This window comes from Felis catus, chromosome B1 (genome assembly GCF_018350175.1).
Source record: "Felis catus isolate Fca126 chromosome B1, F.catus_Fca126_mat1.0, whole genome shotgun sequence".
Classification (NCBI taxonomy): Eukaryota; Metazoa; Chordata; class Mammalia; order Carnivora; family Felidae; genus Felis; species Felis catus.
Window position 1 is genome coordinate 138,809,672 of NC_058371.1, and position 27,892 is coordinate 138,837,563.

Consider the following 27,892-nt stretch of genomic DNA (forward strand, 5'->3'; position numbering starts at 1 on the left):
TTATTTCCTTCTCCCTTTTCTGAGTTCACCTTTTTTTCTAGCACTTTTAGGTGGACACTTAAGTTATTCAATTTTATCTTTCTTCTTTTCTAATGTATCTCTTTAATACTGTAAGTTTCTTAGCGTGATTTATATGCTCCTCACAATTTTTGGCATGTCACATATTTATCATTTATTTCAAAATATTATCTGATTTTCCTTCTAATTTAATCATTGATCAGAGGGCTATTTAGAAATAAATTGCTCAAAAAATGTTCAATTTTCAATTCACACTCAATTCTCAAACATTTGAGAATTTTTTGATTATGCTTTGTTATTGATTTCCCTAGCTTAATTCTACTGTATTCAAAGAACATATTTTGTATTTTTGAGACTTGCTTTATGGCCCACCATATGGTCAACATTGATGAAGGTTTTTGTGCACTTGAAAAGAATGTGTGTTCTGAATTTGTTGAATGCAATCTTTTGAAATATCAGTGAGGTCAAGAAATTAAGTTTGATAGTCAATTGTTTAGAACTATGTTCTAACTAATTTTCATCAACTTTTTCCATTGGTTACTCAGAGGGATGTGTTAAAATCTCCTAATTGTGGATTCATTTATTTCTTCTTTTATTTTTGTCAGGTTTTTTTCTATATTTTGAGGCTATTTAATTAATTGCATACACATTTAGAAATATTTATATCTTCCTGATCATACCAATATGAAATATCCCTCTCTATTTCTGGAAATGTAATTTTTGTTGCACTCTACTTTCCAGTATCAAGAAACATTTTCTTCATAATTGGTGTTTACATAGTATAAACATCTCTTTCTACCTTCTTACTTTCACCCTTTCTATGTCATTATCTTTAAAGCATGCTTCTTATAAGTAACACACATTTTGTATTTCCTTTTTACTTTATTTCATTTTTCAACCTGACAGTTTAGTGTTCAGTGTTTTTGTCTCTAAGTAAATACAAGTATTTGCATTTAACTCTAACATAATACTATTTGTTTCTTATATGTTATATATACTTCTTTGGTTTCTTTTTAAATTAGATGTATTATTAATTTTTTTAAGAGAGAGAGAGAGCAAGTGGAGAGGGAGAGGGAGAGAGAGAGAGAGAGAGAGAGAGAGAGAGAGAATCTTAAGCACCTGATGCTGAGCTCAATCCCACCACCCTGGGATCATGACCTGAGCTGAATTCAAGAGTCAGACACTCAACTTACTGAGCCACCCAGGATCCCTGAATTAAATATATTATTATTCCATTTTCTTTTCTGTTAGCTTCCATTGAAACATTATTTGGCTGATCTTGTAGGGGTTACCCTAAATTATAACATCTTCTGTAATTTATTAAATTTCTAATGTAGATTAGTACTTGCATCACTTCCTGTACCTTAAATTATGTTTACTGCCACCCTTCCCCCTCCTCACAACTTGGCTGTGGTTCTCAAACATTGTATTTATAATACATTTTATTTTATTTTATTATTTTTTATTTTTTATATGAAATTTATTGTCAACTTGGTTTCCAAACAACACCCAGTGCTCATCCCACCAGGTGCCCTCCTCAATACCCATCACCCACTTTCCCCTCTTCCCCGCCACCCATCAACCCTCAGTTTGTTCTCAGTATTTAAGAGTCTCTTATGGTTTCCCTCCTTCCCTCTCTGTAACTTTTTTCCCCCTTTCCCCTCCCACTTGGTCTTCTGTTGAGTTTCTCAGGATCCACATATGAGTGAAAATGTATGGTATCTGTCTTATTTCACTTGACTTATTTCACTTAGCATAACACTCTCCAGTTCCATCCACGTTGCTACACATGGCCAGATTTTATTCTTTCTCATTGCCAAGTAGTATTCCATTGTATATATAAACCACAATTTCTTTATCTATTCATCAGTTGATGGACAGTTAGGCTCTTTCCATAATTTCACTGCTATAAACATTGGGGTACAAGTGCCCCTATGCATCAGTACTCCTGTATCCCTTGGGTAAATTCCTAGCAGTGCTATTGCTAGGTCATAGGGTAGATCTATTTTTAATTTTTTGAGGAACCTCCACACTGTTTTCCAGAGTGACTGTACCACTTAAACACGGCATTGCTATTATGCTATTACTTCTTTATAAAGACAAGCTTTCTTTAGTCATCCACATTATTACTTTTTCCATTGCTTCTTTCTAACGTCTATTAGTTTCCATCTGGGATCATTTTGTTTGTGTGGAGCTCTCCACTATTATGAGTCTGTTGCCAATGGAATGACATTCTAAAGTGTATTCATTTCACTTGTATTTTTAAAGGCAATTTTCACTGGGTAAAGATACTGGAAATAGGCATTTTAAAGCTTTTTGGAGATATTCCAAATATCTGGCTTTCATTATTTCACTTGAGGAGTAAGTCAGTTGTATTGTTGGTTATTTGAGGTAATGTATCTCTTCTTTATCTGCATTGTAGATTTTTCTCTTTTTATTTGGTTTTCAGCAGTTTGACTATGATGATCCTAGGTATGGTTTTTTTAAAGATATGTTTTGTTTGGAGTTCACAGTGTATCTTGTCTGTGATTCGATATCTTTTCATGGATTTAAGAAGATTCTTAAATATGATCCCTATATATATTGTTTCAGTCCAATTCTTTCCTTTTCTTCAGGGAAGAAATTACACCTATGTCCAAATTCTCTGTGATGACTCATACGTCTTCTGTGTTTTGTACTGTTTTTGTTCTTGTTGCACTATTTTCCATCCTATATTCTCTCTAACTGCCTATGTAGATATATTCTACCTGCTTATAGTATTCAGTTTCTAATCCTTTTCAACTGTGTCTTGCAGATTTTAAATTCATCTGTCGAATTTCAAGCTTCAGATGATGTATTTTTCAGTTCTGGAATTTCCATTTGATTAAAGCAAAAAAAAAATTGTTCTCCATTGATTGATAGTCTCCATTTTGTTTTTGATTTTATTAAAAATAATTAAGGGGCGCCTGGGTGGCGCAGTCGGTTAAGCGTCCGACTTCAGCCAGGTCACGATCTCGCGGTCCGTGAGTTCGAGCCCCGCGTCAGGCTCTGGGCTGATGGCTTGGAGCCTGGAGCCTGTTTCCGATTCTGTGTCTCCCTCTCTCTCTGCCCCTAGCCCGTTCATGCTCTGTCTCTCTCTGTCCCAAAAATAAATAAAAAACGTTGAAAAAAAATTAAAAAAAATAATTAAATACAATTCTATTAAAATCTGTCCGACACCTACAATATCTTGGTCTGTTAGGTCTGTTTCTGTTGTCTTTTTTCTCTTGGTCTTCAGTCATTTGGTCTTTTCTCGTGCTATGCCTGGTAACTTTTGATATTTTGCCAGATACTCTTTAGGGAAAAACTCTAGAGAAAATTTGAGTTTCTACATTTTGTGAACATCCTATGGAAAATACTTACCTTTGCTTCTGGAAGGCAGGCTAGGGGCAAATCATTTTAACCAAAATAGGAATTTGTCATTTTGAAGTTGGTTTTCAGTCTTTTCCAGAGCTAGCCTCTTTTGGGCTGCTGTATTTACTCATAGGTTACAGCCCTGCAGTTGTCCCATCTGAAATCTTGGATGTTTACCAGGATTCTTCCTTCATGGGGTGCCTTGAATATTGACTCTGGTCTTCCCAATCCTTTGAGACTGCCAAAATTCTGCTCAGTGCTGACTACAAATCAGCAAATGCCTTGAAGGGAAAAGGAGATACGAATGTCAAGCTCATATTATCTCTCTCTTTTTAATGTTTATTCATTTAGAATAATAGAGAGAGAGAGAGAGAGGGAGAGAGAGAGAGAGAGAGAGATAACATGAGTTGGGGAGGGGAAGAGAGAGAGGGAGACAGAATCTGAAGCAGGCTGCAGGCTCTGAGCTGTCATCACAGAGCCCCATGTGGGTCTTGAGCTGGTGAACCGCCAAGATCGTGACCTGAGCTAAAGTCAGATGCCCAACTGTCTGAGCCACCCAGGTGCCCCTATATTCTCTAGTGGATCATGGCTTTTCAAGCTGTTATGTTGATAGGTCTCCAGTGCTTTCAAAGCAGGTTTGCAGTATATTAATTTAATTAGTTTTTGTAGTTGTGTGAGTAGGGAGAGTTGCTCTGATAATAGCTTGCCTATCATTAGTTGTAGAAGGAGCAGTAAAGTTCATACTTGTAGGCACTGCTATCTGTTGCCTCTTAAACAGATAATTCAAGAGAAGACCCAGTCCTTCAAAGATTTATAATCTGGTTTGGAGGAAAAGTACAACTCTGGTTATTCAGTAAATTAAGTTTAAAGAATTTGAGGCCATGGACCATGTTTAATAAATTTTTATATCCAAAGTAAATGTTTGATAAAATTTTTGAATTCAATAGACATGAATATAATATTCTAGAGTTTAGAGTAGAGTTAGAAGATTGTGTGAACTATAGCATCCTTGCCTAGATCATAATGGGATAATTATAAGATTTGGGCTGGTTGAGGGGAGAAGAAATTAAGTTAAACTGGAGGAGAAAACAGAGGCTAAGCCTAAAGATAAAGCTGGCAGGCATAGGAGACAATGAAGATACCAGCCTGTCTGTAGCAAAGGGTTTGTTTTATGAAGTGAGTACTAGATGGATGGAGTAGAGCCATGTGGTGGGAAATGGTGAATACCAGATTGTGGGATATTGATTTTCTTCTGTGGGCAAAAGGGTTTTCAGACTACTTCCATGGAATGTTCATAGAAGTTAAGCCAAAAGAAGAAGTAAATATAACAGACATTGAGGTTTGGGAAACATTGGTTTAACAGATTTGTTTACTGAAATATTTCTTTGAACTCTGAAAGTATGCATTGTAAATTTCCAAAATTGTTCAAACTCAGCACACTCTTGCTTATAAAAGAAGAGCCCTTCCTGGAACATATTTTGGGAAATTAGGATATGTGGGCATTGATGAAACACTAGCTGGAATGTTACAAGATCATGGAAGGCCCATGAAAGATGGGGCTTTCTTGGTACTGTTCACAGTTCTACTGCTTGCTCTGAGAACATGTAGCAAAAGTATTTTCTCAGTATATATTAAATGAATGCTTTTTTGGCTTTAGAGGATAAAGAAAAAATGAGATCAGAATTAAATCAGTTTATTTTAGCAAGATTAATCTGATAATATAGAATAGAATATGAGGGAAAGAGGCTAGAAGCTGAAATGTTAAAAAAGAACGTATTAAAAGTTTTCCCGACCTAAGATCTTTTTTTTCTTGGACTGTGGCGACATCTTTGAAAATGGAAACTAAAATCGATAACAATGATATTTTGTAAAGAGAAATGACAAGATTTGGTGATAAATTAGTTGCAGGAAGAAGTAAGTTTTCAAGGTACTCAAAAGAGTTTGTATGGCTCTGAGTCACTATAGGGCAGAAGGAATTTCTTCATTGTTTTCTTAATGTAGCCTAATGATCTGATGGCTGCGGTTTTGAAGGAAGTATCCAATCCCGTGAAAGTTTACTTTATGTCTACTTTATGTTTGAGAACTTTGTGTAGAAAAATAGCACAAGTTTTGAAACAGTAAAGCTAGTGATGGGAAAGAGTTTGAATGAAAGATGCAGAAAAAAAAAAAAAAAACCCTGTTTTTAAAAATCATGCTGAATTTGGGGCACCTGGATGGCTTAGTCAGGTAAGCGGCCAACTCTTGATTTCAGCTCAGATCATGATCTTACAGTTTGTGAGATCAAGCCCTGCATCAGGCTCTGAGCTGACAGCAAGGGGCTTGCTTGTGATTCTCTCTGTCCATCTCTCTGTCCTTTCCCTGCTTGTGCTAACTCATGCTGTCTGTCTCTCTCTCTCTCTCTGAAAAATAAACTTAAAAAAAAAAAAAACTACATAAAAAAAATCATGCTGAGTTTGACTAAAAGCAAGTATGTTGTGCAGAGTCTAACTTAGCCCACAAATTCACTTTTCTGCCAGCTCAATAATTCTATAACAGCTGCATATAAAGTATGTTGATTAAAACATTTGAAAGTTATGGTAATTAAGATTGGGTAATTATTTGAAGCTACTTCTCTTCAAAGAAAACAGAGTATTTCAGGATTATCAACAAGAGGGCCTTGGATTTGAGGAATGAACAGGTTATGAGACTGGAAATACATATTCTGTCTAGTCTAGATATGCTAATAGTCAAAGTCTAGGAAAACCCAGACTACTACCATCACCTTCTGTGTCTGATCTAACCTAGTGAGTCCCAAGGGAACTGACTGCCTTGGCTCAGAAGAGGCAGGGGATGGAATGGAAGCCATACAGGCTTCAGACTCACAGACTTGGATTTAAATCCTAGAGGGAATAAGTTGCTTGCTTTTTAGGCTACTTATCCGTAAAGTAACAATAGTGATTATTTCACAGGATGGTGGTAAAGATTAAATAAGATATAAAATAGCTAGTACTATAGGCACTATGCATGCAAATATACATGAATAAATGAAAATAAAAATGAGTACTGTGTTGTAGTTTCTTAAATACACCTTCTACCAACCAACCAGATTTTCTTTCCACCTAAAAAAAAAAAATCATGTATCATGTTATTAACATTAATCTAGGGATCTTGAGAGATGCTACACTTGTGATGATGGCAGCCAAGAGTGATAATAAAATTGATGTAATACCAATTGCAGAAAACTATTCAAAAATACTTTCAAAGGTTTTACATGTAAAGTAGGGCAGTTACATGGGTCAAGTGTTGGTGGGACTAGAAGAACAATTTGTCCTTGCTGGAAAAGTTGTAAGTACTAGAATCTAAATAGCAAAACATGGTTTTCATTAATTGTAACGTAATCTCTTTTTGCCATTACACCAGCGAGAAGAAGCTCATTACAGATGCCCTTAATAGAAATCAGTTTCTGAAGAGACTGGATCCTCAGCAGATCAAAGACATGGTGGAATGCATGTATGGTAGAAACTACCAGCAAGGGAGTTACATTATTAAGCAAGGAGAACCAGGAAACCATATCTTTGTGCTAGCAGGTGGGTCTCACAGGTTTTTCCAGTTCCAGATCTTACATAACAAATATTTTGCCTATTGCCTTATGAGTTTTTGCAAACATTTATAAAAATGCAAAACCGGTTGCTCTGTTTGTATGAAACCATAACAGAACGAGCTCATGAAATAGTAACATTGTTGACCTAATCATAATGGTGATAATAATATTTACTGAGTGCATTTTATGTGTCAAGCATCCTACTGAGCACTTTATAGAGAGATCTCATTTCATCTTCTCACCAACTCTGTTAGGTAAGTGCTGTTATCACCTTATTACTAATGTGGACTTTGCCACAGAAAAGTTATGTAACTTACGCAAGGCCACAAAGCTCATAAATGGTGGAGGTAGAATGCAGATGTAGATAATCTGACTCGTGTCCGTACTTCTAATCACAATGCCACCTACCCAGCAACTGCAAAAAAGGTGTTTCTATTTAAAATACTGCTGCTTATGTTGACATTTTTAGGTTGTTGTAGCCGGATAAAGAAAACAATTGTTTTTGTGGTTCTGTAAAATATTTGGGTTATATACGAATGCTTTCAGAAGATAATTTAGGTACATGTAACCAACATGTGAATCAAATGGAATGCATTAAGATTAAAACTGGTGTCTTTAGAACCATTTAAATGGTTTTCTCCATATACAATTATAGGAACAGGTTTACATGCTGGGTAGATTTTAATAATCAGATAGGCAAAGGATTTCTTAAATGCATACCAAATGCATGCCTTATAGTAGTACTCAAAAAATGATTTTTGTTAGATATAGAGACAAGAAATTATATGAACAGGGTGTATGTTTAGTGAACACCTTCTCAAATTCTGAATTGCCCCAACTTTTTGAGTTTTAGGGAAAAAGTTAAGGTGGCTTACCCAGATGGAGTGGTAAATTGAGACATGCTGTGGCCTTTTATTTTATACTGTAGTTCCTGGCAACCTAAGAATGCTTTCATGATTCTTGCTTCCTTGGGGGCCTTAGGTGTAGGGCAGAAGTTGCCATTCCAAACAAATTAATAAATATGTATTGTTGTATTTATACCATATAAAAGATTGCTTTCATATGCTCTGATTCCTTAGACATGCTATTTTCATAAATATTGGTGTTTATTTGCCATAAACGTCTCTGTAGACACCCCTAAAATTATACAGTCATTCTCAAGAAATTATTCTCCCAAGAATTATTCTAATTCTATGGTCTGAATTTAGCCAACCTTCAAGTTTTTGGGGACGATAATCCAGGGCAGTTTCCCCATCTTTCAACTTTTCTCTTGGCCATTTCATTTCTACTTTAGCAACACCAGAAACTCTGGCATGAAAAAATAGATCATTAACTCAACAAATTTTTATGGAAGCTGTTAGGAAAAGATGAGAAACTCATGTCAGCCCATCTTGTTCCTTGCCGATAACTCCAATGAAAGACTAGGGAAGAGAAGAGTTAGAACAGAAGCCAGCATCAGTACAGTCATTGACATAAGGGTTACAGCACACATGGAAATGAAAATTGGACAGTTTCTTATTTGAATAAATTATGGTGTTATCTCAGGACTGACTTGCCTGATTTAACTGATTGGGCAAATTAGTTAATTGAAAATCTCCCTTTTATAAGATATGGCATGAATAGCAAATATTAAAAGCATATTTAGCTTAAACTTTGATATTCCATATAATTCTTTAGTATTTCCCAAGTCCCATGGGTCATACTCAAATAGAAAAAAAAAACTTTAAATGCATTGAGACCCATGATACAAACTTGACGGTACCACTGAGTGGTTTCAGTGGAGTGGAATTTAGTTGTAATGAGAAATTATTAAATTTTGTATTATATCTGTAGGATTTGGAGCCAATGCAGCTTTTTTTCTTACTATAATGTAAGTTCTATCAGAATAAGTAATTTAAAAAATTTCCTCAACATTTTTATTCATTTTTTGAGAGACAGAGAGACACAGAGTGTGTGGGGGGGAGGGGCAGAGAGAGAGGGAGACACAGAATCCGAAGCAGGCTCCAGGCTCTGAGCCATCAGCACAGAGCCCAACGCGGGGCTCCAACCCACAAACCCGCGAGATCATGATCTGAGCCGAAGTAGGCTGCTTACCGACTGACCTGCCCAGGCGCCCCCAGAATAAGTATCTTTTGTGTCTCTTTGGCAGTTGTACCAGTTCCTGCTACAACATAGGTACTCAAATCAGATTTGGTGAATGAATGGCTGGGCAGAGATGATTCAGAGCTGCTTAGTGGTGAACTAGGAGAAGGAAAGATGAACTCTTCAAGGGAAAGAGAATAACCCACCATTTTTTCCCCCTCGAAGAATGGAGGTCTCTTTTGCATGTAGCTTTTTGTTAGGTAAGGTTTTATTTACACTCATTTTCAAAAGGAAACGAGAAGAGAATCACTGGGGCCAAATAATTGTGAGGAGGTGGCCTCAAATACTGCCTCTCCCTTTCCTTGATAGGCACTCTTCTTTCTCATTTTTTATAACTTTATTTTTTCTAGAGCAGTTTTAGGTATGCAACAAAATTTGGAAGGAAATACAGAAAATTTTCCATATACCCCTTGTCCCCACACAGCCATGGCCTCCACCATTATCAACATCACTCACCAGAATGGCGCCTTTTTTTTTTTTTAAATCAAGGATGAGCCTGTATTGATATATCATCAAAGTTTACCATAAGTTGCTGTTGTACCTTCTATGGGTTTAGAGAAATGTATAGTGACATTTATCCATCATTATAAAATCATGCAGAGTATTTTCACCATCCTAAAAATTCTCTGTGCTCTGCCTGTTCATCTCCCCTGACCCTATCCCTGGCAACCACTGATCTTTTCATTTTCTCCATAGTTTCCCCTTTTCCAGAATGTCATATTGCTGGAATTATACAGTATGTAGCTTTTTTAAATTGAATTCTTTCACTTAGTTGTATATGCACTGGAGGCTCCTCCTTGTCTTTTTGTGGCCTAATAGCATCTTCCTTCCTTTCTTTCTTTCCTTCTTTCTCTTTCTTTCTTTCTTTCTTTCTTTCTTTCTTTCTTTCTTTCTTTTCTTTTTTTCTTTTCTTTTTTTTTTTTTTTTGAGCAGCAGGCAAAAGTTTATTAGAATACAAGATTAGAAAGGAAGACTAGTAGGAAAGCTCTCACTCTCTTTCCAGAGAGGGGACATTCAAAAGTGAATGCCCCTAAAGCTCATTTCTTTTTAAGTACTGAATAATATTCCATTGGCTGGATGTACCACAGTTTCTCTGATCATCCATTAAAGGACATCTTTGTCATTTCTAAGTTTTGGCAGTTTATAAATAAAGCTGCTGTAAATATCTGTGTGCAGGTTTTTGTGTGGATCAGAGGTTTGAACTCCTTTGGGTCAAATGCTAAGGAGGGCAATGGCTGCATTGTATGGTCAGATTATGTTCAATAGAAGAAAGTGCCAAACTGTCTTCCCCAAAGTGACTGTCCCGTTTTACATTCCCATCGGCAATGTAGGAGAGTTCCCCTTGTTCCATGTGCTCACTAACATTGGGTGTTGTCAGTGTTCCAGGTTTTTGTCATTCTACTAGGTGTGTGGTGGTATTTTACTGTTGTTTTAGTCTGCATTTCTCTGATGACGCATGATGTGGGGCATCATTTCATATGCTTATTTACCATCTGTCTATCTTCTTTGGTGAGCATCTGTTAAAGCTCTTTGGCCCATTTTTTTTAATCAGATTGTTTGTTTTCTTGCTGTTGAGTTGTTAGGGGTTTTTGTATATTTTGCCAAACATACTTTTATCATGTGTGTCTTTTTGCAAAAATATTTTCTTACAGTCTGTGGCTTGTCTTCTAATTCTCTTGATACTGTTTTTCTCATGCACTTTTCTTAGCAACTGTCATTTATTACTTCATGTCAGTGATTGAGGGTTTAGACAACAATGCAGGCATGGTGAAGTTACTTACCCAAGGTTACACAGCCAATGATTGGACAGAGCCAGGCTGTCTGACTCCAGGGCCCATGCAATTCTAATTATGACAAGTTAGTCCTTCTGTTAGTGTGGACAGCTAGGATGTGTTTTCAAGACATACAGTAATTGTTGTGTTCCTCGGACAAAAGAAATAGTTTGATGTGCTGCATATTCTTGGGGCAGAATGAATTTTAAATACAACACTTGCCATCCACTGCTTCTGGAGAAGAACTTTGTAGCAATGATAATAACATTAACAATAGCTAACACTAACATAGCGTTTTCTGTGTGTTAGCCATTGTTCTAAGTTCCCTACCTATGTTAACTAATTTAATTCTCACAGCAACTGAGGTGAATATTATTATTATTATTATTATTATTATTATTATCCCCATTACCGACAAAGAACCCCAGGCAGAGCAGGGAACCCCTTTCTTTCAAGGTGATCAGCTAATAGAGAGTAAGTGGGAGAGCTGCTTTTAGTCTACACTGTCAACCACTATATTATAATGAGAATCATAAGAGATCTTGCCTGTATGCTTTGTGTACTTTCTGATTGTCTTACTTTTGTAATTTATTTGGATTATTTGTGTTTTTTCTTAAATTCTGCTTGACAGAGGGTCGACTAGAGGTGTTCCAAGGGGAGAGATTGCTGTCATCCATCCCTATGTGGACCACGTTTGGGGAGCTAGCCATTTTATACAACTGTACAAGAACTGCCTCTGTGAAAGGTAATGGGATGAAAGACTCTATTTTTGAATCGTTACACAATGTTTATGACAATCTAAGTCACTACTATTGCCTGCTGAGTATTTCTGTCTCCCATTGTGCCCCATGTGCTCTTGTTAAAAGAAATGCTATGCTTACAAAAGAATTTATATTGACGCACTTGTCTAAATAATTCAAATTTAAGAGAACTTTTCCTTCAGGTACCTGCATATGAAATATGAAAATGGCTTTATATTATTGAATTATTCCAATATTTGCTTTAATTACCACTTCGCTTTTTTTTCTGTGTAAACATCTGCCTTTGGTTCATCCAGAACGTTAGCTTTTCATTCTCTGTGATGTTCCAAACATATTATAAACCAGAAAAATTAATGAAACCGATGAAAATATATAAATAGCCAAAGGGAGGTGAATTAATTAATGAGAGTTTTCCTGAGTGACTCCTGGGATTAGTTTAAGGGTTCTTGTTTTTATTGACATTATTCATGGTTATCTTGGGCATGAATACTTAGATGTGTTTCTCAGTGTTTAGGACTGGGTTAAGTGTCTCAGAATTGCTGCAGTTTTGATTAAAAAATGCAGATTCTGGGGCTTCACTCCAAACACAAATCAGAATCTCTGGCAATGGAGCTTAGGGATCTGAATTCTTTTTAAAGTTTTTTTTAATGTTTATTTATTTTTTAGGAGGGGAGGGACAGAGAGGGAGGGGGACAAAAATCTGAAGCAGGCTCCAGGCTCCAAGCTATCAGCACAGAGCCCAATGCAGGGCTTGAACTCACAAACTGTGAGATCATGACCTGAGCCGAAGTCAGATGCTTAACCTATTGAGCCACCCAGGTGCCCTGTATGGATTTGTATTTTTAACAAGAATGTCAAGATAAATCTAACTCATTCCAAAATTTAGTAAACCAAAGCTTTGGATTTTGATTTATTTTATAGGCCCTCATTACTTCTTTTTTTTTTTAATACAATTGTAACTTCATCTAGATTTTTTAGAGCTGCTACTTCTGCTCTTCTTCCTGTTTAGATTTTATTCTTGCTTTCTATGTCTTTCCTATAAAAAAATTGTCTCAAACACTGTTTTGCATAATTTCTATGAAAATGATTTGTATGTACTTTATACAAAAGTAACCATAGAGATCCTTAAAAATGTATTGGCTCTCATTAGCTACAATGTCTGAACAGCATAAAAATACATAAAAACATACTCATACACTCAGATCTTTAACTTTCAATTATCTACTTGTGAATTCTTCACTTTCTGGATTAGCTACAGGCTGGCTGGTTTTCTCTTGTATCACAGCACAAATCTGAAATACATCCTGATGATGTAGTATGTAATTAGGAATTGCAAACTAATTTTGATATCATCCTAAGCAAAACATAATTAGAAAGGAAATCTTTTGCTACTCACTTCCAAATCATGGTTCATTTCAAAGCCAAAGATGATTTTATAAAATTACCCACTATTTATATCACTGCTTCCTTCCATTTGCATGTTAAATAATGCAATTTCCAAGAAATATCATTTGATGAGAATATATGAAAAATTTATCAATTAACATTTTGGACTGTTTTCTTAATGTGGGGCTAAACAATATTTTATTATTTTCTTGATTTTTCTAAAGCTATTACCAATGTTAAAACTTGGGCACTAGATCGAGAGGTATTCCAGAATATAATGAGAAGGACAGCTCAAGCTAGAGATGAACAGTACAGAAACTTCCTCAGAAGGTAAGAATAACACATTGTTGGAAAGAGTAGAAGATGGTGTAGTTATATTGTGGATATGTTGGTTTTATCACAATAATTACTTTACTAGAGCTTTCCTCATTTAAGCAATTTCCACATGACTAAACCAAAGGAACAAAAGTATTCCCTTGCAGTAAAGGCCACTATATTAAAAAAATATATACTTAATTCCAATTAGCCTTGCACACTGATTTATTTATCTTTCACTAATTTTGCCCTTGTATTGATGGAGTCCTTGTATATAGTATAGAAAAATGTGTAAAAAGTCTTAAAATATTCATCTGGGTTGTTCAGTTGACTTTGAAAGATAGCCTATAATTTGGAAGTGGATAGCAAAAGATCATGTTTCTAATAATGCTTTGCTTAGACTAATATTAAAATTAATTTATTTTGCTATCTTTAATTGCTTTACCTGAGACATTATTTTTCTCATTTATATAACCACACCATCTTCCAAATTACTATTATTTGTAACAAATTAACTTACCAGAAATGTCACTGTGTGTGTCTTGATGACACAGATCCTTGGAACATGTTTTGTGACCTGTTCTGTGCCCCCAACAACTTGGGTACATCAATTTAGAAAGAAACAAATACCTATCTAACTGAAAAAGTCAGTTATGCATATATAAAGTTTGTTTGTTTGTTTTGGAGAATATACATTCTTTTTTTAAATTAATTTTTTTAACGTTTTTTATTTATTTTTGAGACAGAGACAGATAGAGCATGAACGGGGAGGGGCAGAGAGAGAGGGAGACACAGAATCGGAAGCAGGCTCCAGGCTCTGAGCCATCAGCCCAGAGCCCGACGTGGGGCTAGAACTCACGGACCGGACCGCAAGATCATGACCTGAGTGAAGTCGGACGCTTAACCGACTGAGCCACCCAGGCGCCCCTGGAGAATATACATTCTTTAAACTATTTCTGTGTTATTTTTTTGGGGGGGTGGTTGACAATCTCTAAAGCTTCAATACATACTGTAATGAAATGTTACCCATGCTAAGTGGTAATAATAATAAAATATCCCACAATTTCCAAAAATAAATTCTAAGCTCTTTTTAATATTAGTGATTTTACTTTGCATAACTAGCCTAGTATATAGCAAGGACTCAATAAATATTGATCGAATGTCTTTTTAATCATCAGTAGAACATTGTAGGTGTTGAGGGTTCTCCTACAGAATCTTGCTGATTTGCCCTCCCCAGAGATAATATTGACTCCCGGCAGAGAGCTGCAATAATGATAAGTAAGTGCCTTACCTATATGCCAACCAATGCCTTAGCTATCATGTTGTGGGCTCTACCTGAGTATAGGTAATCTAAATATCCAGTAACTGAGCAATACAGGTCAGCATTTAAAGCTAATGAACTACACTCATGCAAAGGCCAAAGGGGGATAAATAACTCAACCAGTCCTTGTGGGTTGCCTCTGAATGTGTGAGATAAAACTTGAATTACTAGGGGTAGCATTTCATTCCCTTGGAGTCTAGAGTGTTCTGTCTCAGTAAAAGGACCGTGGAGAATTTACTAGTACATAAACCTTCTTTCCTTTTGTTATCTGATTCATCCATTCATTTAACAAATACTTATTGCTAGGCGCTAAATATTGTGGATTCAGTGGTGATCCAGATAAACCTTATTGCTTTTTTTATAGTGGGGAGACAGACAAAAGAGTTTTCCTCATATCAATTTCCTCACTAATCCCCAAAAGTGATAGTTTATAGAAGAGAATTTTCACTAACATTATAGACTCCCATTTGGACCAGAAGTAGAACTTTTGCAATGAAGAGTATGTTAATCAATGACAAGTTCTGGTTACCATTTTACCTTTTCATTCATAGGAAGGTAGATTAGAAACAGGCATTTCTCTTTGTTTCATAATATACAATGAGCTCTTTCTTTTTCCATTTACACCTTTTCATTTTGAAATATGTGATATCTAGAAAAGTTACATAGTACATATGTAAGTTTTAAAACATAATAACAAAAATGCCCAATCTAAGAAGTGGAGCATTGGCAAAATGGAAAGTTCTTTTCCTGTGGTCCCCATTCATTTCCCGGCCTCCTACATGCGTCTCCATGGAGTGGCCTGTGTTTTGAAGTTTAGAAATCATTCCTTGGTAGTCTTTATTACTTTGTCTCTAGCTTGATTTAATTAACCTATTTTTCAACTTTAAAAAGTGTTATTTTTGCAACTCAACTTTTTATTCAATCTTTTTTTCTATTTTTTTTTTCTATTTCATCCATCTGGTTAAGTTCAGTCATTTCTCCTGTTTTAGAGTTTGGTTCTGACTCTACTACAGTGTATTTATCTGTTCTCCAATTGGGGCATGTTCTAGTGTTCTGCAATTACAAATGATTCTGATACAAACATTCTTAGCCACGTGTCCTGGCCACGTGCCTCCCTGTGAACATGCCCAAGGATCAACTAGAGCTATTACTTTAAAAAATTGGATCCAATTATGTATTTTTGGAGTAGCATCATTTTTTCTTTAGGGGTGTCAAATTTTAGATGGTAGGAAATATGTTTTTATCTTACAGTAATTATGTCAACGGTCCCGAGTGAAAATGGGTAAAGTAGAGGAGAAATTTCTCCAAAGGAACAATTTAATCATTTGATTGGCTAATCATACTGAGTGGAATTTCTGATGTTTTTTCTCAAGTAATAACTTTCAGTAATCCATTTCATTCCTGATATTATTACTATATGTAAAAATGTTCCTATTACGTGCCCCTGGCTACCATTAATTTTAAAAGTTGGTACAGTATGATTAATAATCAAGATGATTTCCATGCTAATTCCTATATTCCCCCTGGATTCAGCCTTTACTTAATTACACAGATTTAGATGAAAATCATATCCTCCTCTGAAAGCAGAGCTCCTCACCCATGCTAATAAAAGACATACTGAGATGTGGCAAGAAACACATTTCTGGGTGTAATTCACTCTGAAAACCAACAACAAATATAAAGTGTTTTTTTCCTTCCAAACGGACAAAATAAGATTTTTTTCCCTTTTTAGTATCTTACTGTCTTTACTTATTTGCCTGTGATAAATACCTGTGATTACACGTGGTTATATAATTTCAGTGTATTTGAAATTCAGTTGTTTATGTGTGATATATTTTGGAGGTTTACTTTGGAAAAATTAAAGTGCATTATATATTTTTTAGATGCAGGTAAAGGTTTTTTGAACTACATAGAAGTGCATATTTAATTCAGGAAGATAATCAAAGGTTTCTTTTTAATTTTGAAGTGTATCCTTGCTGAAGAATTTACCTGAAGATAAATTAACCAAGATCATTGACTGCTTGGAAGTGGTAAGAAATTTTAAAGGAAAAAATACATTTTATTAAACGACTTTATTTAAAAATTTTTTTTCTTAATGTTTTTATTTTTGACAGAGAGAGACAGAGTGTGAGTGGGGGAGGGACAGAGAGAGAGGGAGACACAGAATCTGAAGCAGGCTCCAGGCTTTGAGCTGTCAGCACAGAGGCCAACGCAGGGCTTGAACCCACAAACTGTGAGATCATGACCTGAGCTAAAGTCAGATGCTCAACTGACTGAGCCACCCAGGCACCCCTTATTTAAAGACTTTATAATTTAGTTGTTATTAGCACTGTAAATGAAAAAAAGGAAAGGATGGTAGGTGGCCTGTCTGCAGAGACCAGGAGCCTTTTTCTATTGTATAAAACCTTAGACCAACTCACAGGGAATTAAGGGGCTGGGATGGGTTTAGGCCACTCTTCTGAAATGTATAAAAGGAAATTGGATTTGCATGTGTAAAATGACACTTGATTTACATACTCTAACCTTTTTAGTATATTTTGTGAAACTAATCTGCCTTACTCAAGAGGCATTTGATTTTCTGCAGTTAACATCACAATCCCCTGTAGAGTTTTCCTAGTATAAAGGAGTCAATGATGTTTCATTAGGTAATGGTGTAGAGGAGGATATATTGGAGCTTTAGGGGACAGCTTTCTGAATCAGGCTATGAAACAAGTCCATACTTGAAAACTCTACACCATGAAAAGACATTTTAAAACCCTCTGCATTTAAGAAGCACTTTACCTATTTTAACATCTAGGGGAAAACAGCATAATGGAATGTGTTCAAAAACTCATATGAGGCATCACCCAGATGGTTGGTTCTAGTCCAAGACTAGCCAAGTTTTTTTGTGAATAAATCTTTTATAACATGTACCTTGGATTCTAATGATATGCATTATATGAAAACCTCTTCAGATTTCAGAGATTAAAATTCAAAGCAAGAAATTTCTCTCTGATTTTTGGTGTGTGTGTGCGGGGGGGGGGGTCAATTTCATTGAAACCAAAATGGCTTTAATGGAATTTGAAGGAGGTAAGGAATAATAAAGAAGTCACATGTTGACTTTAAGTGTTTATAAAGCTGTTCGCAGTGGGAGATATAAAAGTCTCTGCAAGACTGATTGTTGACAGATTCATGCCTCTGTCAATCACAGTATACAATGCAAACTAATATCTGTTGAGAAGGGAGCACTGACCATTTTATCCTTAAGTGTAAGTGACACCAGTAATGTTTCCATTTACAATTCATGGAACCTGTCCAGCAGTTTATCAAGGACAGGCCGTGATGACACAGTGCCTGGCCTTGTGTCCCCAGAGTGTTCAGAAATGAAGTCATTTTCAAGAGGACTGCTTGCCCTGCATCTCTTGGGATTTTCCCAATGTAACATAACCCAATCACAGATGTTACAAATTAATAATTCATCCTAATTTCTGAGAGTATGTGTTTTTTTTTAAGCTGGAGTAGCCTTATATTTTTTTGGTTAACTGAGAAAATCTGTTTTTAATATAATACTAATAGAGTAGATTCACCAGAGGGGGATTCCATGCTGACAGCAAATATTAAAATTTAGTATCATTAAAAATAAATGGTAAATTAGTCATATTTATAGCAGCCACAGGCAATAGCTGCAGAATATATAGATGGGGCACAAGTCCAGTATTAATTAACACACAATTTGAGTTTGAAAGTTCTCATCTTTTAAAACACCCTAGAAAGGCTTTATTATATCTCTGCATTTGCAGACAGCAGCACAGTTTATAAAGGGCTCTTTATTCGTACCTGGCAAACAAATGTGTCTCTATAGCGTGTGAAAATTCTCAAATGCAAAAGTGATTAGCAAGGGAGTAATGGGATCTATTTAGCACTAAGAAAAGCACATAATTTACCAGCATAGCTTGGACTAATGACCCGTCAACGGGGTCCTGACAACAGCCAATCACTAATGCATTGGAATTATAACAGAATGCCTGCTGAGTTACAGGACCAGCTGTCCCACAAACTGGCTCCGTGATCTTTGACAAAAACAGGCTGAATCTGGCTTGAAGTTTAGGAATTGATTTGGGAGGGTTTTAACTTTTGTGTGGGGGCAGGAAAGGGGTATTGGAATTTCCCACCACGACGCAGTTGATCTGAAGTGTTTGTTAAGACTTTGACTATTGAACATGTAGACCAATGGCTCCAATTATTCAGTGTTCCAATTACATATCTTGCTTTAGCTTAAATCACCCAGCCCTTTCAATTCTAGAGGCAGACATCCCCTTTAAGCCTCCTCTTGTGTTCTGATGGGAAAAGAGTACCAACATATTTGGGAATTAACTGATGAACATCACGAGGCATGATACAGATTTCGAATGCACTGTAAGTGTTAATGGTAATGAAAATGATCATGTGAATTCTGCACCCACCAGTTGTGCAATATGGAGCACAAGAGTGGAAGGAGTCTCTGTTCACACATACAGGAAGCATGGGATTTGACTGTGGTTGATTGAAATGTCACCTCACTCTTTGTTGCAGAGCTGTGGTATGTGACCCTGTGGCCCCCTGTACTGAGACTCTGACATGCCATCTTTCATGAAACTGGGGGTGTAGTAGGAGTGGGGTAGGGGTGGGGTCATGTAGAATGTTGTTGCCCTTCCTTACTCACATCACCTGTGGCGCTGCTTAAAAGGCAGATTTCCAGGTACCACCCGTACTTACCGAATCAGAAACTCTGGGATATTGGCCCAGAAATGCACACTTAATACGTTACTTGATTCTTATGCTTATTAAAGAGACTATTTGAGAACCACTAGTTTAAAGTTATGAATAGAATACATATATTTAGAGCCTTGCCATCTCTTCATTCAGGAATTTTCCATTTTTCATAATTTAAAAAAATCTAGTTTTCTTTCTTATAGTTCCTGCTAATACCTACAAAACCAGAGGGTTTTCTCATTTTAATGATTACATCTGGAGTCATAAAGAAAGTTGAGATAATTGTGGATTTTGCCTGTTTATGGACCAGTTAGCTAGAGGTGGGGCAGGCAGCTAGGTGCAATAGAAAGTCCACTAGTCCGAAGTCTGGAGATTAGTGTTTATGGTCACGCTTCTTTCGCTAATGGCTGTCAATTAATTGTGGTAAGCATTAGGGTTTTCTCATCTACAAAATAAGGGTGAGTAGTCCATATCTCTAAGGGCTCTTTCAGTGTTTCAGTTACAGATTTCTAAACCGTTGGCGCACCCAAGTTGGAGGAATTTCTGTTGGTTTTCATTTTGTGGGCTCTAGTTCCTTGGAAAGAAGCAATCTGCTACTAAATTTTGCCCGAGTGGTTGATGAGGGCCCACCTGATCCAATTGTATTTGCTTTAAAATTTCTACAGTGTTTTAACTGTTGTACTTGGGTGAACAAAAAAAATGTCGGTAACGACCCAAATAACTGTATCCAGTTTTTTAAACAACCAACATGGGTTCATAGTCATATGATGTGGGGAGTGTGTGTGTGTGTGTGTGTGTGTGTGTGTGTGTGTGATACATCTGATTGTGCATCATCAATACTTCTTTGTAATGAAGATTTCTGGCCACACACTAAAGACTCTAAGGAAGTCTTAGGCTTGCGTTTTGGTCTTTGTTCTCCATCACCTTTGGTTTCTCTTCTGGTTTTCTATATACTGTTTACAGGCATTCAGGTTCTAGCATTTTCTAGATCTCACAGAATGAGCATTTTCTTTACAGTGAAAACCTCTTTCCATCGTTCATTAGCTATTGCTTTTTGTATAGTTTTCTTCTGACCTTTACCTCTTAGTCTGCCCTGGTATTGATTTCCTTATTTTTCCCTCTTGTTATACACTCAGTAACTACTCTTAGGGTTTCCTGCACATCTTTTTTAAAAACATCTTTTTCAGGGGTGCCTGGGTGGCTCAGTCGGTTAAGGCTTTGACTCTTGATTTTAGCTCAGGTCCTGCATGATCTCACGGTTCGTGGGATTGGGCCCTGAGTCTGGCTCTGTGCTGACAGAGAGGAGTTTGCTTGGGATATTCTCTCTCTCTCTCTCTCTCTCCTCTGCCCCTTTCCCACTCGTACTGTCTCTCTCTCTCTCTCTCTCAAAAATAAATAAATAAACGTAAAAAAAAACATCTTTTTCAGACTCTGGGTTATAGCTCATTAGTAGATCATGAAATTAATTTGTAGGAACATTTTTTAAAAGTATCAGAGTAGTAAGTATAAGTATTATTTGAATATGTTTTAATTTTATATAAATGTCTATATGTGTGCATACTCCCGTACGTGTGTTTGGGTGTACAGGTAAAATGTATTTCTTATTGTAGGTCACAGTAAAAAATGCTTGAAAATCATTGCTCCCCCAGATAGGATCTATGGCTTCTTGGTCCTATAAGGGACCCCTTTGCAGTGTAACCACAGGACAATAACCACACTGTTTGCATTTCTCTTTTTGGTCTTGGTGACCACCCTGGCTAGACTGGCTGCACTCCCCAGTTGACAAACACTGGCCAGTCTAGCATCATAGCCAGTGCTTACCACTATATATTTTTGGTCTGACCTACATCCACAGCCTTTTCTGATCTATGAAGTTACTGTCAACACACTGGGAGGTATTGTTTATCTTCCTCCCAAGGTTTTGGGTGACAAAGAATCATCCCTAGGAAAAATACCACCAGGAAGGTTGCCCCTTAAGAAACAATAAAGCTCTTTCTCAGTGTTCCCTTTTAAGCTTCCCATTAGCTTCTCTGACTGACAGGAATTAAAGCCTCACATCTGCACACACCACACGCTTTATACTAACTGAAGAACAACCTACCAGCACTTCAGAAATTCTCCATGCTCTTGAGGTGCCTGGGTGGCTCAGTCGGTTAAGCGTCTGACTTTGGCTCAGGTCATGGTCTCATGGCGTGTGAGTTCGAACCCTGTGTCAGGCTCTGTGCTGACAGCTCAGAGCCTGGACCCTGCTTCCGGTTCTGTGTCTCCCTCAGTCTCGGCCCCTCCCCCACAGGCACTCTGTCTCTCTATCTCAAAAGGAAATAAACATAAAAAAAAAGAAAGAAATTCTCCATGTTCCTTCTGTTCCATGTTCTGAAGGGATTAGGAGAGACTATAGAGCAGACTCTCTGAAACAAGGACATCTAACACGACGCCAACCTTCCTAGGGAAGAGGAATGAACATTAGCTGCATAACAGATGCTGAACTGCAGTGGCATGGTCACTCACTCAAACACCAAGGCTCATGGCCAACTCAACTGCAAAATTGAGCTTGGAGGTGGTGAAGGTTTGTGATACAGCTAAAATGAGAAAGAATGAAGAGTTGGAGTAAGCACACTGTGATGCAAAAGACTCAAAATCTCGTTTTCCAAATAAAGTAGAGGTTTGTCTCTTGCTCACATAACAGTCCAAGGAGGATAGTCCCAGTTGGCTATACAGAGTCATTCAGGAACTCAAGCTAAAGGCCTTATGATCCTCTCCCAAGATCTCTCTGTGAAGACACATGCCTGATACGGCTCATAGACCTGGCATGAGGGGGTGGCACACATCACTTCTGTTCAGGTTCCTTTAGCTAGAAGTTAATCACATGGCCACAGCTACCAGGGAGGCATTTTACCTGGACAGCCACGTATACTGTGGAAGGCTTGGACAACTGGCTCCCAGGCTCTTTCACAGAGATTAACCATCACCGGGTGCCTAGCATGTACCAAGTATGCTATCAGGTGCTTTAGATACCCTCTTTCAAAGTTAGGTGTGGTAGGTCATACGGTTTTAATTTTATAGCAAAGTAAACTGAGGTTCAGAAGATTGAAGTGACAGCCTAGCAAACCATTATCATCTTCCTCCTCAACATGGCAGTTATTAATTATTTACTATGTTTCAGGTGCTTTCAATGCATCAAAACATTGTCTTTTATTGGCTTATTGTGGTAAGGCAGAATGGACTCTTCCCCCCGCCCCCCCTCCCCCCAGTGTCCCAGACTGCAATCCTTGGAATGCGTGAATATGTTATGTCATCTGGCAAAAGTGACTGGGCAGGTGTAATTAAGGTTCAGGACCTTAAAATAAGGAGATTATTCTGGATTATCTAGATGGGATGACTATAATTACATGAGCCCTTAAAAGCAGAGCATTTTCTCTGGCTGGAGTCAGAGAGATTTAGCATAAGTGGAAGTCAGAGAGATTTCAAGTCTAAGAAGAATTTGATGAGCCATTGCTGGTTATGAAACGCAGGGGGCTCTGTGCATGGACCTAAGAGAGATCTTCAGAAACTAAGAGGCCAACAGCCAGTACAGAAATGAGACCTTATCCTATAACCTCAAGAAACTGAATTCTGCCAACAACCTGATTAAACTTGAAAGTGGATTTTCCCCCAGAGCCTCCAGAAAGGAACACAGCCTGACACTTTTGAGTTCAGTCTTGAGAGACCCTTGACAGAAAAATCCAGGTGAGCCATGCTGTGCCTGGACTCCTTGACCCACAGAAACTGTGAGATGATAATGAGTGTTTTCTTTAAGCCACTAAGAAATGTGTGGTTATTTGTAACAGCAGCAATAGAAAACTAATGTGCTTCTCTAAATCTTTGAAGGTAAATGTTCTTATTTGAACTTTATGCATTGTTTTTTTTCCCTAAGATATGCATCTTTCCATATGTTGAAATATCTTGTAAGATGTATGTAGTGCTATGTAAATAAAAGATAGGTTTAGTCATATTAGAAGTAACATTTATTTCAAAAATGTAAGTAGATTTTATTAGTCAGTGACCAAAATAGATACTGAAATACAGCAGACATAAAAGTGGCTTTGTCTGGATTTTGTTTTTAAATCTAAAAGAAAAATAAGAGAGAGCTGTGATGTTGTTAATTATGCCTTTTTAAATAAATGAAACAGGCCCATTTTTGTAGAAATAATTAAGAGTTCCATTTTGGTTCTATGACTTTGACACAATGTTAAAGTGGAGTAGAGGTGGACAGTCTAATCCATCTTTCGTTTTCTAAGAGACTGTATTGCTCTATCGGTCTGACATATGGATGAATGGCTTTTCCCTGCCCAAGAATTCTCTGATTACACACACACACACACACACACACACACACACACGAGGGAAACCAAGAAATATGTGACAGTTTGAGATTTCATGAGGATAAACCTACCTTGAAGAAGAGAATTTACATGTGAAAAATTCTAATGTTGATATTTTATGATGACACATTTTTGAAAAGAATCCATAGGAAAGAGCCACTTCCTCTGTCTGTAGAATTTTCCTAGCCTTTGCCCTTCAAGGAATTAGAAGTTGACGCTGATATTCCTAATGTCCACTGGGGATAATATTTTCAATTTCTTAGATATTCTTTTTCTAAACACTAGGCCCGGTTTCAGGCTGTTACGGATCACTGAACAGTTTGTAGTTAGATTCTTTCAGTGAAAGCCCACCTGGATGTCAGTGATTATTGTCTTGCTTTTGTTTCTCTGCATGTTCTTTAGTCTCCATGCCTGAAAACCAGTCTTTCTGGTGAGTTCTGTGAAAGACAAAAAGAAATGCAGGTAATAAGGCAAAAGTCTCTTTACTTGTCTACAGTTTATGACTGCAATGTTAAAGAAGATTACAGTGACAATAGGCAACAAAGAAAAGCAACAGGCATGGGATGCTCATTTCAAAGACATGGGGAGTTCTGTTACATTTATGCCTTCATCTGGATGTCGCCACTGGATTTAACGTTTTCTTTTTCTCTTATCCCAATAGGAATACTATGACAAAGGAGATTACATTATTAGAGAGGGCGAGGAAGGAAGTACCTTCTTCATTTTAGCAAAAGGAAAGGTAAGTATGAATTAAAGCTTACTTACAGTAACTCATGGAAGTCTTTTCACATTAGTTTGCCCTGCACCACAGCACTGGAAAGTCTCTGCATTGAACAGGTAAAGGAACTTCTGCTCAGAAGAGTTCCTTGGGGTTTGGTCTTAGCCTTGGGTTTGGGGGCACAGGAGAGCTGTTCTGGGTTCTGGCTGAGACAGTAACTTCTTAGTGACCTTAGGCAGGTCCCTTGACTTTCATTGTGTTTAAAATGACTAGATTCTTTCTCAGATCCCTTTTGTCTGTGATTCCCAGTCAAATCAATGATCCAGGATCAGGGCTGGAAATCTTTTCCATCCAGCAGGGGTGACAAGCAGCAGGTGGAGGAGAATGAACTTGTCAGTGGAGGACAGCAATGGCTGGGCATAAAGCTGTAGAGAGGGCTCGGAACTTCAGTTCATATACCGTAGCTCAAGTTGGTTTGGGTGCTGATGAAAAATTTATGCTAGTATATGCAGTAGATTTTTCTCTTCACTTAAACTGTGAGTGGATAACATGTTGCCAGTTGTTCCTATGTTGACTCTTTACAGTGGTGCTCAGAGATAAAAGGCATTTGTGAAATACTGAAAAAAAAAGAGTGAAACCTTAAGCGCCTGCATCCATAACCTGTCCAGTTTTTACAAGTATTCTTTCTTCCATGGAAGTGTTTATCATCAGGCACTGCCCTTTGTAAACTGGTTGGTTGTCGAACCTTGAACTGGGCCCCCAGTGAAAGAAAAAAAAAATAACAAATTGGTTTCAAACCTCAGAAACTCTTCAACACTCAGAACATTTTTTTTTTTCATCATTCCTCTTCCACCTGGACCCAATGCTTTCAGAATTTCTAATCAACAGGAAGCAACCCTTGTGATTATGTTGAATTGGCATAAGACTAGCCACAAACAAGGAATATTGAAGTTTTTGTTTGGTTGTGCCGTGGGACTTCTTAAACCTTCCTGGGCCATGGATCACAGTGAGACACCCATGAAAGTTATGACTCTTCTCCATATCCACATTTTACATCTAAGTTTAGGGGGTAAAACAGAGGATTCAACAAATCAGTCATGGACACTAGATTCAGAATTCCTGACACTTAGCCTTATTCTTGATTAGTTTGTCAACTCTTTGGCTTTTTGCCATAATAAAAGTTCCCACAGGAACATTAGGATTTGCTTTGAATATTCCTAGGAAGGAATTGCTAGATTCACATAAAATTTTTTTAACTGTGGGAGGTGGGATTTGAATGGAGAATCTTTCTCTTACAGATGGGGAGTCGTTTGGTCATGTTAAGTCACAGGATTTCTCAGTCCCTCCAAGTGAATTGCCTGTAGTTAAGATCGTCCTAAGTGTCGCCAAGTTAGAGCAAAGGCTCTTCTATTTCCTTCTTTCAGTCAAGTTTATATAGATTTGGAGGGTCTGGTTGAATGAATACGTGCTCAGATTTTCTTTTTTTTCCCCTTCTCTTTATCTTTTTAATTGTTTAACATCATGTAGGTAAAAGTCACCCAGAGCACAGAGGGCCACGATCAGCCACAACTGATAAAAACACTGCAGAAAGGAGAATACTTTGGAGAAAAAGCTCTTATCAGGTGAATCCACAAAGTCTATACCATACTTAAATAATTCTTTTGTTGTTTTGCATGTGTAATTACTCATTCAGAGTTGTCAAATTGAGCTGCCAAATTAATGTCAGCAAATATCCAGGAATTAAGAAAAAAAATAAATTGAATTCTGAAAAAATTCATTCTCATGCAGGAAATAAGTACACTAGCTGCACAGAAAAGAAATGGGAAAGGCTTAAATTTGCTAGTGAAAATAAAATTGGTATCCCATTAGAATCTTTAGTTTAAAAGAGAGTCACAGAGGGGCGCCTGGGTGGCTCAGTTTATTAAGTGTCCGATTTAGGCTCAGGTCGTGATCTCATGGTTTGTGAGTTTGCGCCCCATGTTGGGGTCTGTGCTGACAACTTGGAGCCTGGAACCTGCTTTGGATTCTGTGTCTTTGTCTCTCTGTGCCCTTCCCCTGCTCACGCTCTGTCTCTGTCTCTCTCAAAAATAAACATTAAAAAAAAGTTAAAAATTTAGTCAGAGGGATTAAAGACATGAGAATTACAGTTTTTTTAAGAATGAATTTTTATATTTCCAGGGTTTGAAATGTTGCTGTTCCCCCTTTAAAAATTATCAAATAATAACTTTCCATGTTTTTTGTGTTTTTAAATTACTATGTTAAAAGCAATATTTTCTTAAGGATTTTTATCAGCTCATTTTTCAAGTTTTAGAAACAATCAAAATAGTGTGTAGGAAACTTCTACCTGACCCTTAGGCCTTTGGAAGTATGAGTTTATCTACTGTTGATCTAACTTATGGAAGAAATATTTATAAAGATAAATCAAATGTCTCAGGAGATGCTATGTACTTCCTGGAATTCAGAAAACCACTTCAAGTCTAAAAACACCACATTTTAAAAAAATATAAATCACTTTGTAAAAGATCAAATTAGAGTTTTGAGCAATACTGTTTGGAGTTACATATGTTTTTAAATGAATACTTGAAATTAGTTAAGACATCCCTTAAACTTTATATTATTCCTAAATGGTTGTTATTTCAAATGTATGCTTATAGAAAATGAGTATTATTTCTGTTCATTTTCTTCCTTTTTAATTTTTGTCATGAAGTCCTAGTTCTGCTGATTTGTTTGTCATGATAATATTAAGTACAGAGCAAAGAAAACATGTTCATAAATTACTACAAGACAAATTTGGTTATTTAAAAATTATAAAGCTCTTATTTTCAAAGGAAAAACACATAAACTTAGTAAGTTATATTATGACTACTTTGTAAACATTTTAAAAATGGAATTTAAATGCAAGTAAAATTTTTTCTTTCTCGTTTTCTAGCTAGTAATTAACTTGTTTCAGTAACATGGAAATTGTCCTTTGTAAAATTTTTTTGTTTGTGACTAAATACAGATACATTCATGTAATATAATTATGTAATTTTATTATTCAAAACTTCAGTGTATTTGTTTTTAACATTACTAGATTACTTTTTTCATACCTCCCAGCGAAACAATTAAAGTTTGAAAGTGCAGAGAACTTTATAAATGTACTACAGAGTCAAAATAGCTGTTGAAAGGAAGTATATTGTCTGATTTTGCCGGATCTGCAATGATTTACTCTGTATGTCACAGCTAGCCAACTATAGTGTTTTCCACTGAGAAACATGGGAATTCATATTTATTACAGATACCCAACTCCCTAGGCATTTGAAAGCATAAAGCTAAATTCAGTGAACAGGAGCACTGAATACAAATGCTTCTACATTTTTGTGCATTTTTATGCTATCAGTTTTTAGGGCCACTGACTGTGGCTCTATATTCCTTA

At 36.8% G+C, this 27,892-nt stretch overlaps 1 protein-coding gene across 4 annotated transcripts in view; it reads left to right on the top strand.

Annotated features, from left to right (window-relative positions):
* Positions 1-27,892, top strand: part of PRKG2 (protein kinase cGMP-dependent 2) — a 105,069-nt gene that overhangs the window by 26,551 nt on the left and 50,626 nt on the right. For 3 of the 4 annotated variants that reach the window (XM_023252999.2, XM_023252998.2, XM_023253000.2), the window contains exons 3-8: positions 6,790-6,956; positions 11,516-11,629; positions 13,256-13,361; positions 16,634-16,697; positions 24,421-24,498; positions 26,005-26,099. In XM_023252999.2, the coding sequence (XP_023108767.1) occupies positions 6,790-6,956; positions 11,516-11,629; positions 13,256-13,361; positions 16,634-16,697; positions 24,421-24,498; positions 26,005-26,099 (624 nt within the window). Of the gene's footprint in view, positions 1-5,497; positions 5,617-6,789; positions 6,957-11,515; positions 11,630-13,255; positions 13,362-16,633; positions 16,698-24,420; positions 24,499-26,004; positions 26,100-27,892 lie in introns of those variants that run through there. The other variant, XM_045056172.1, reaches the window with a different exon arrangement.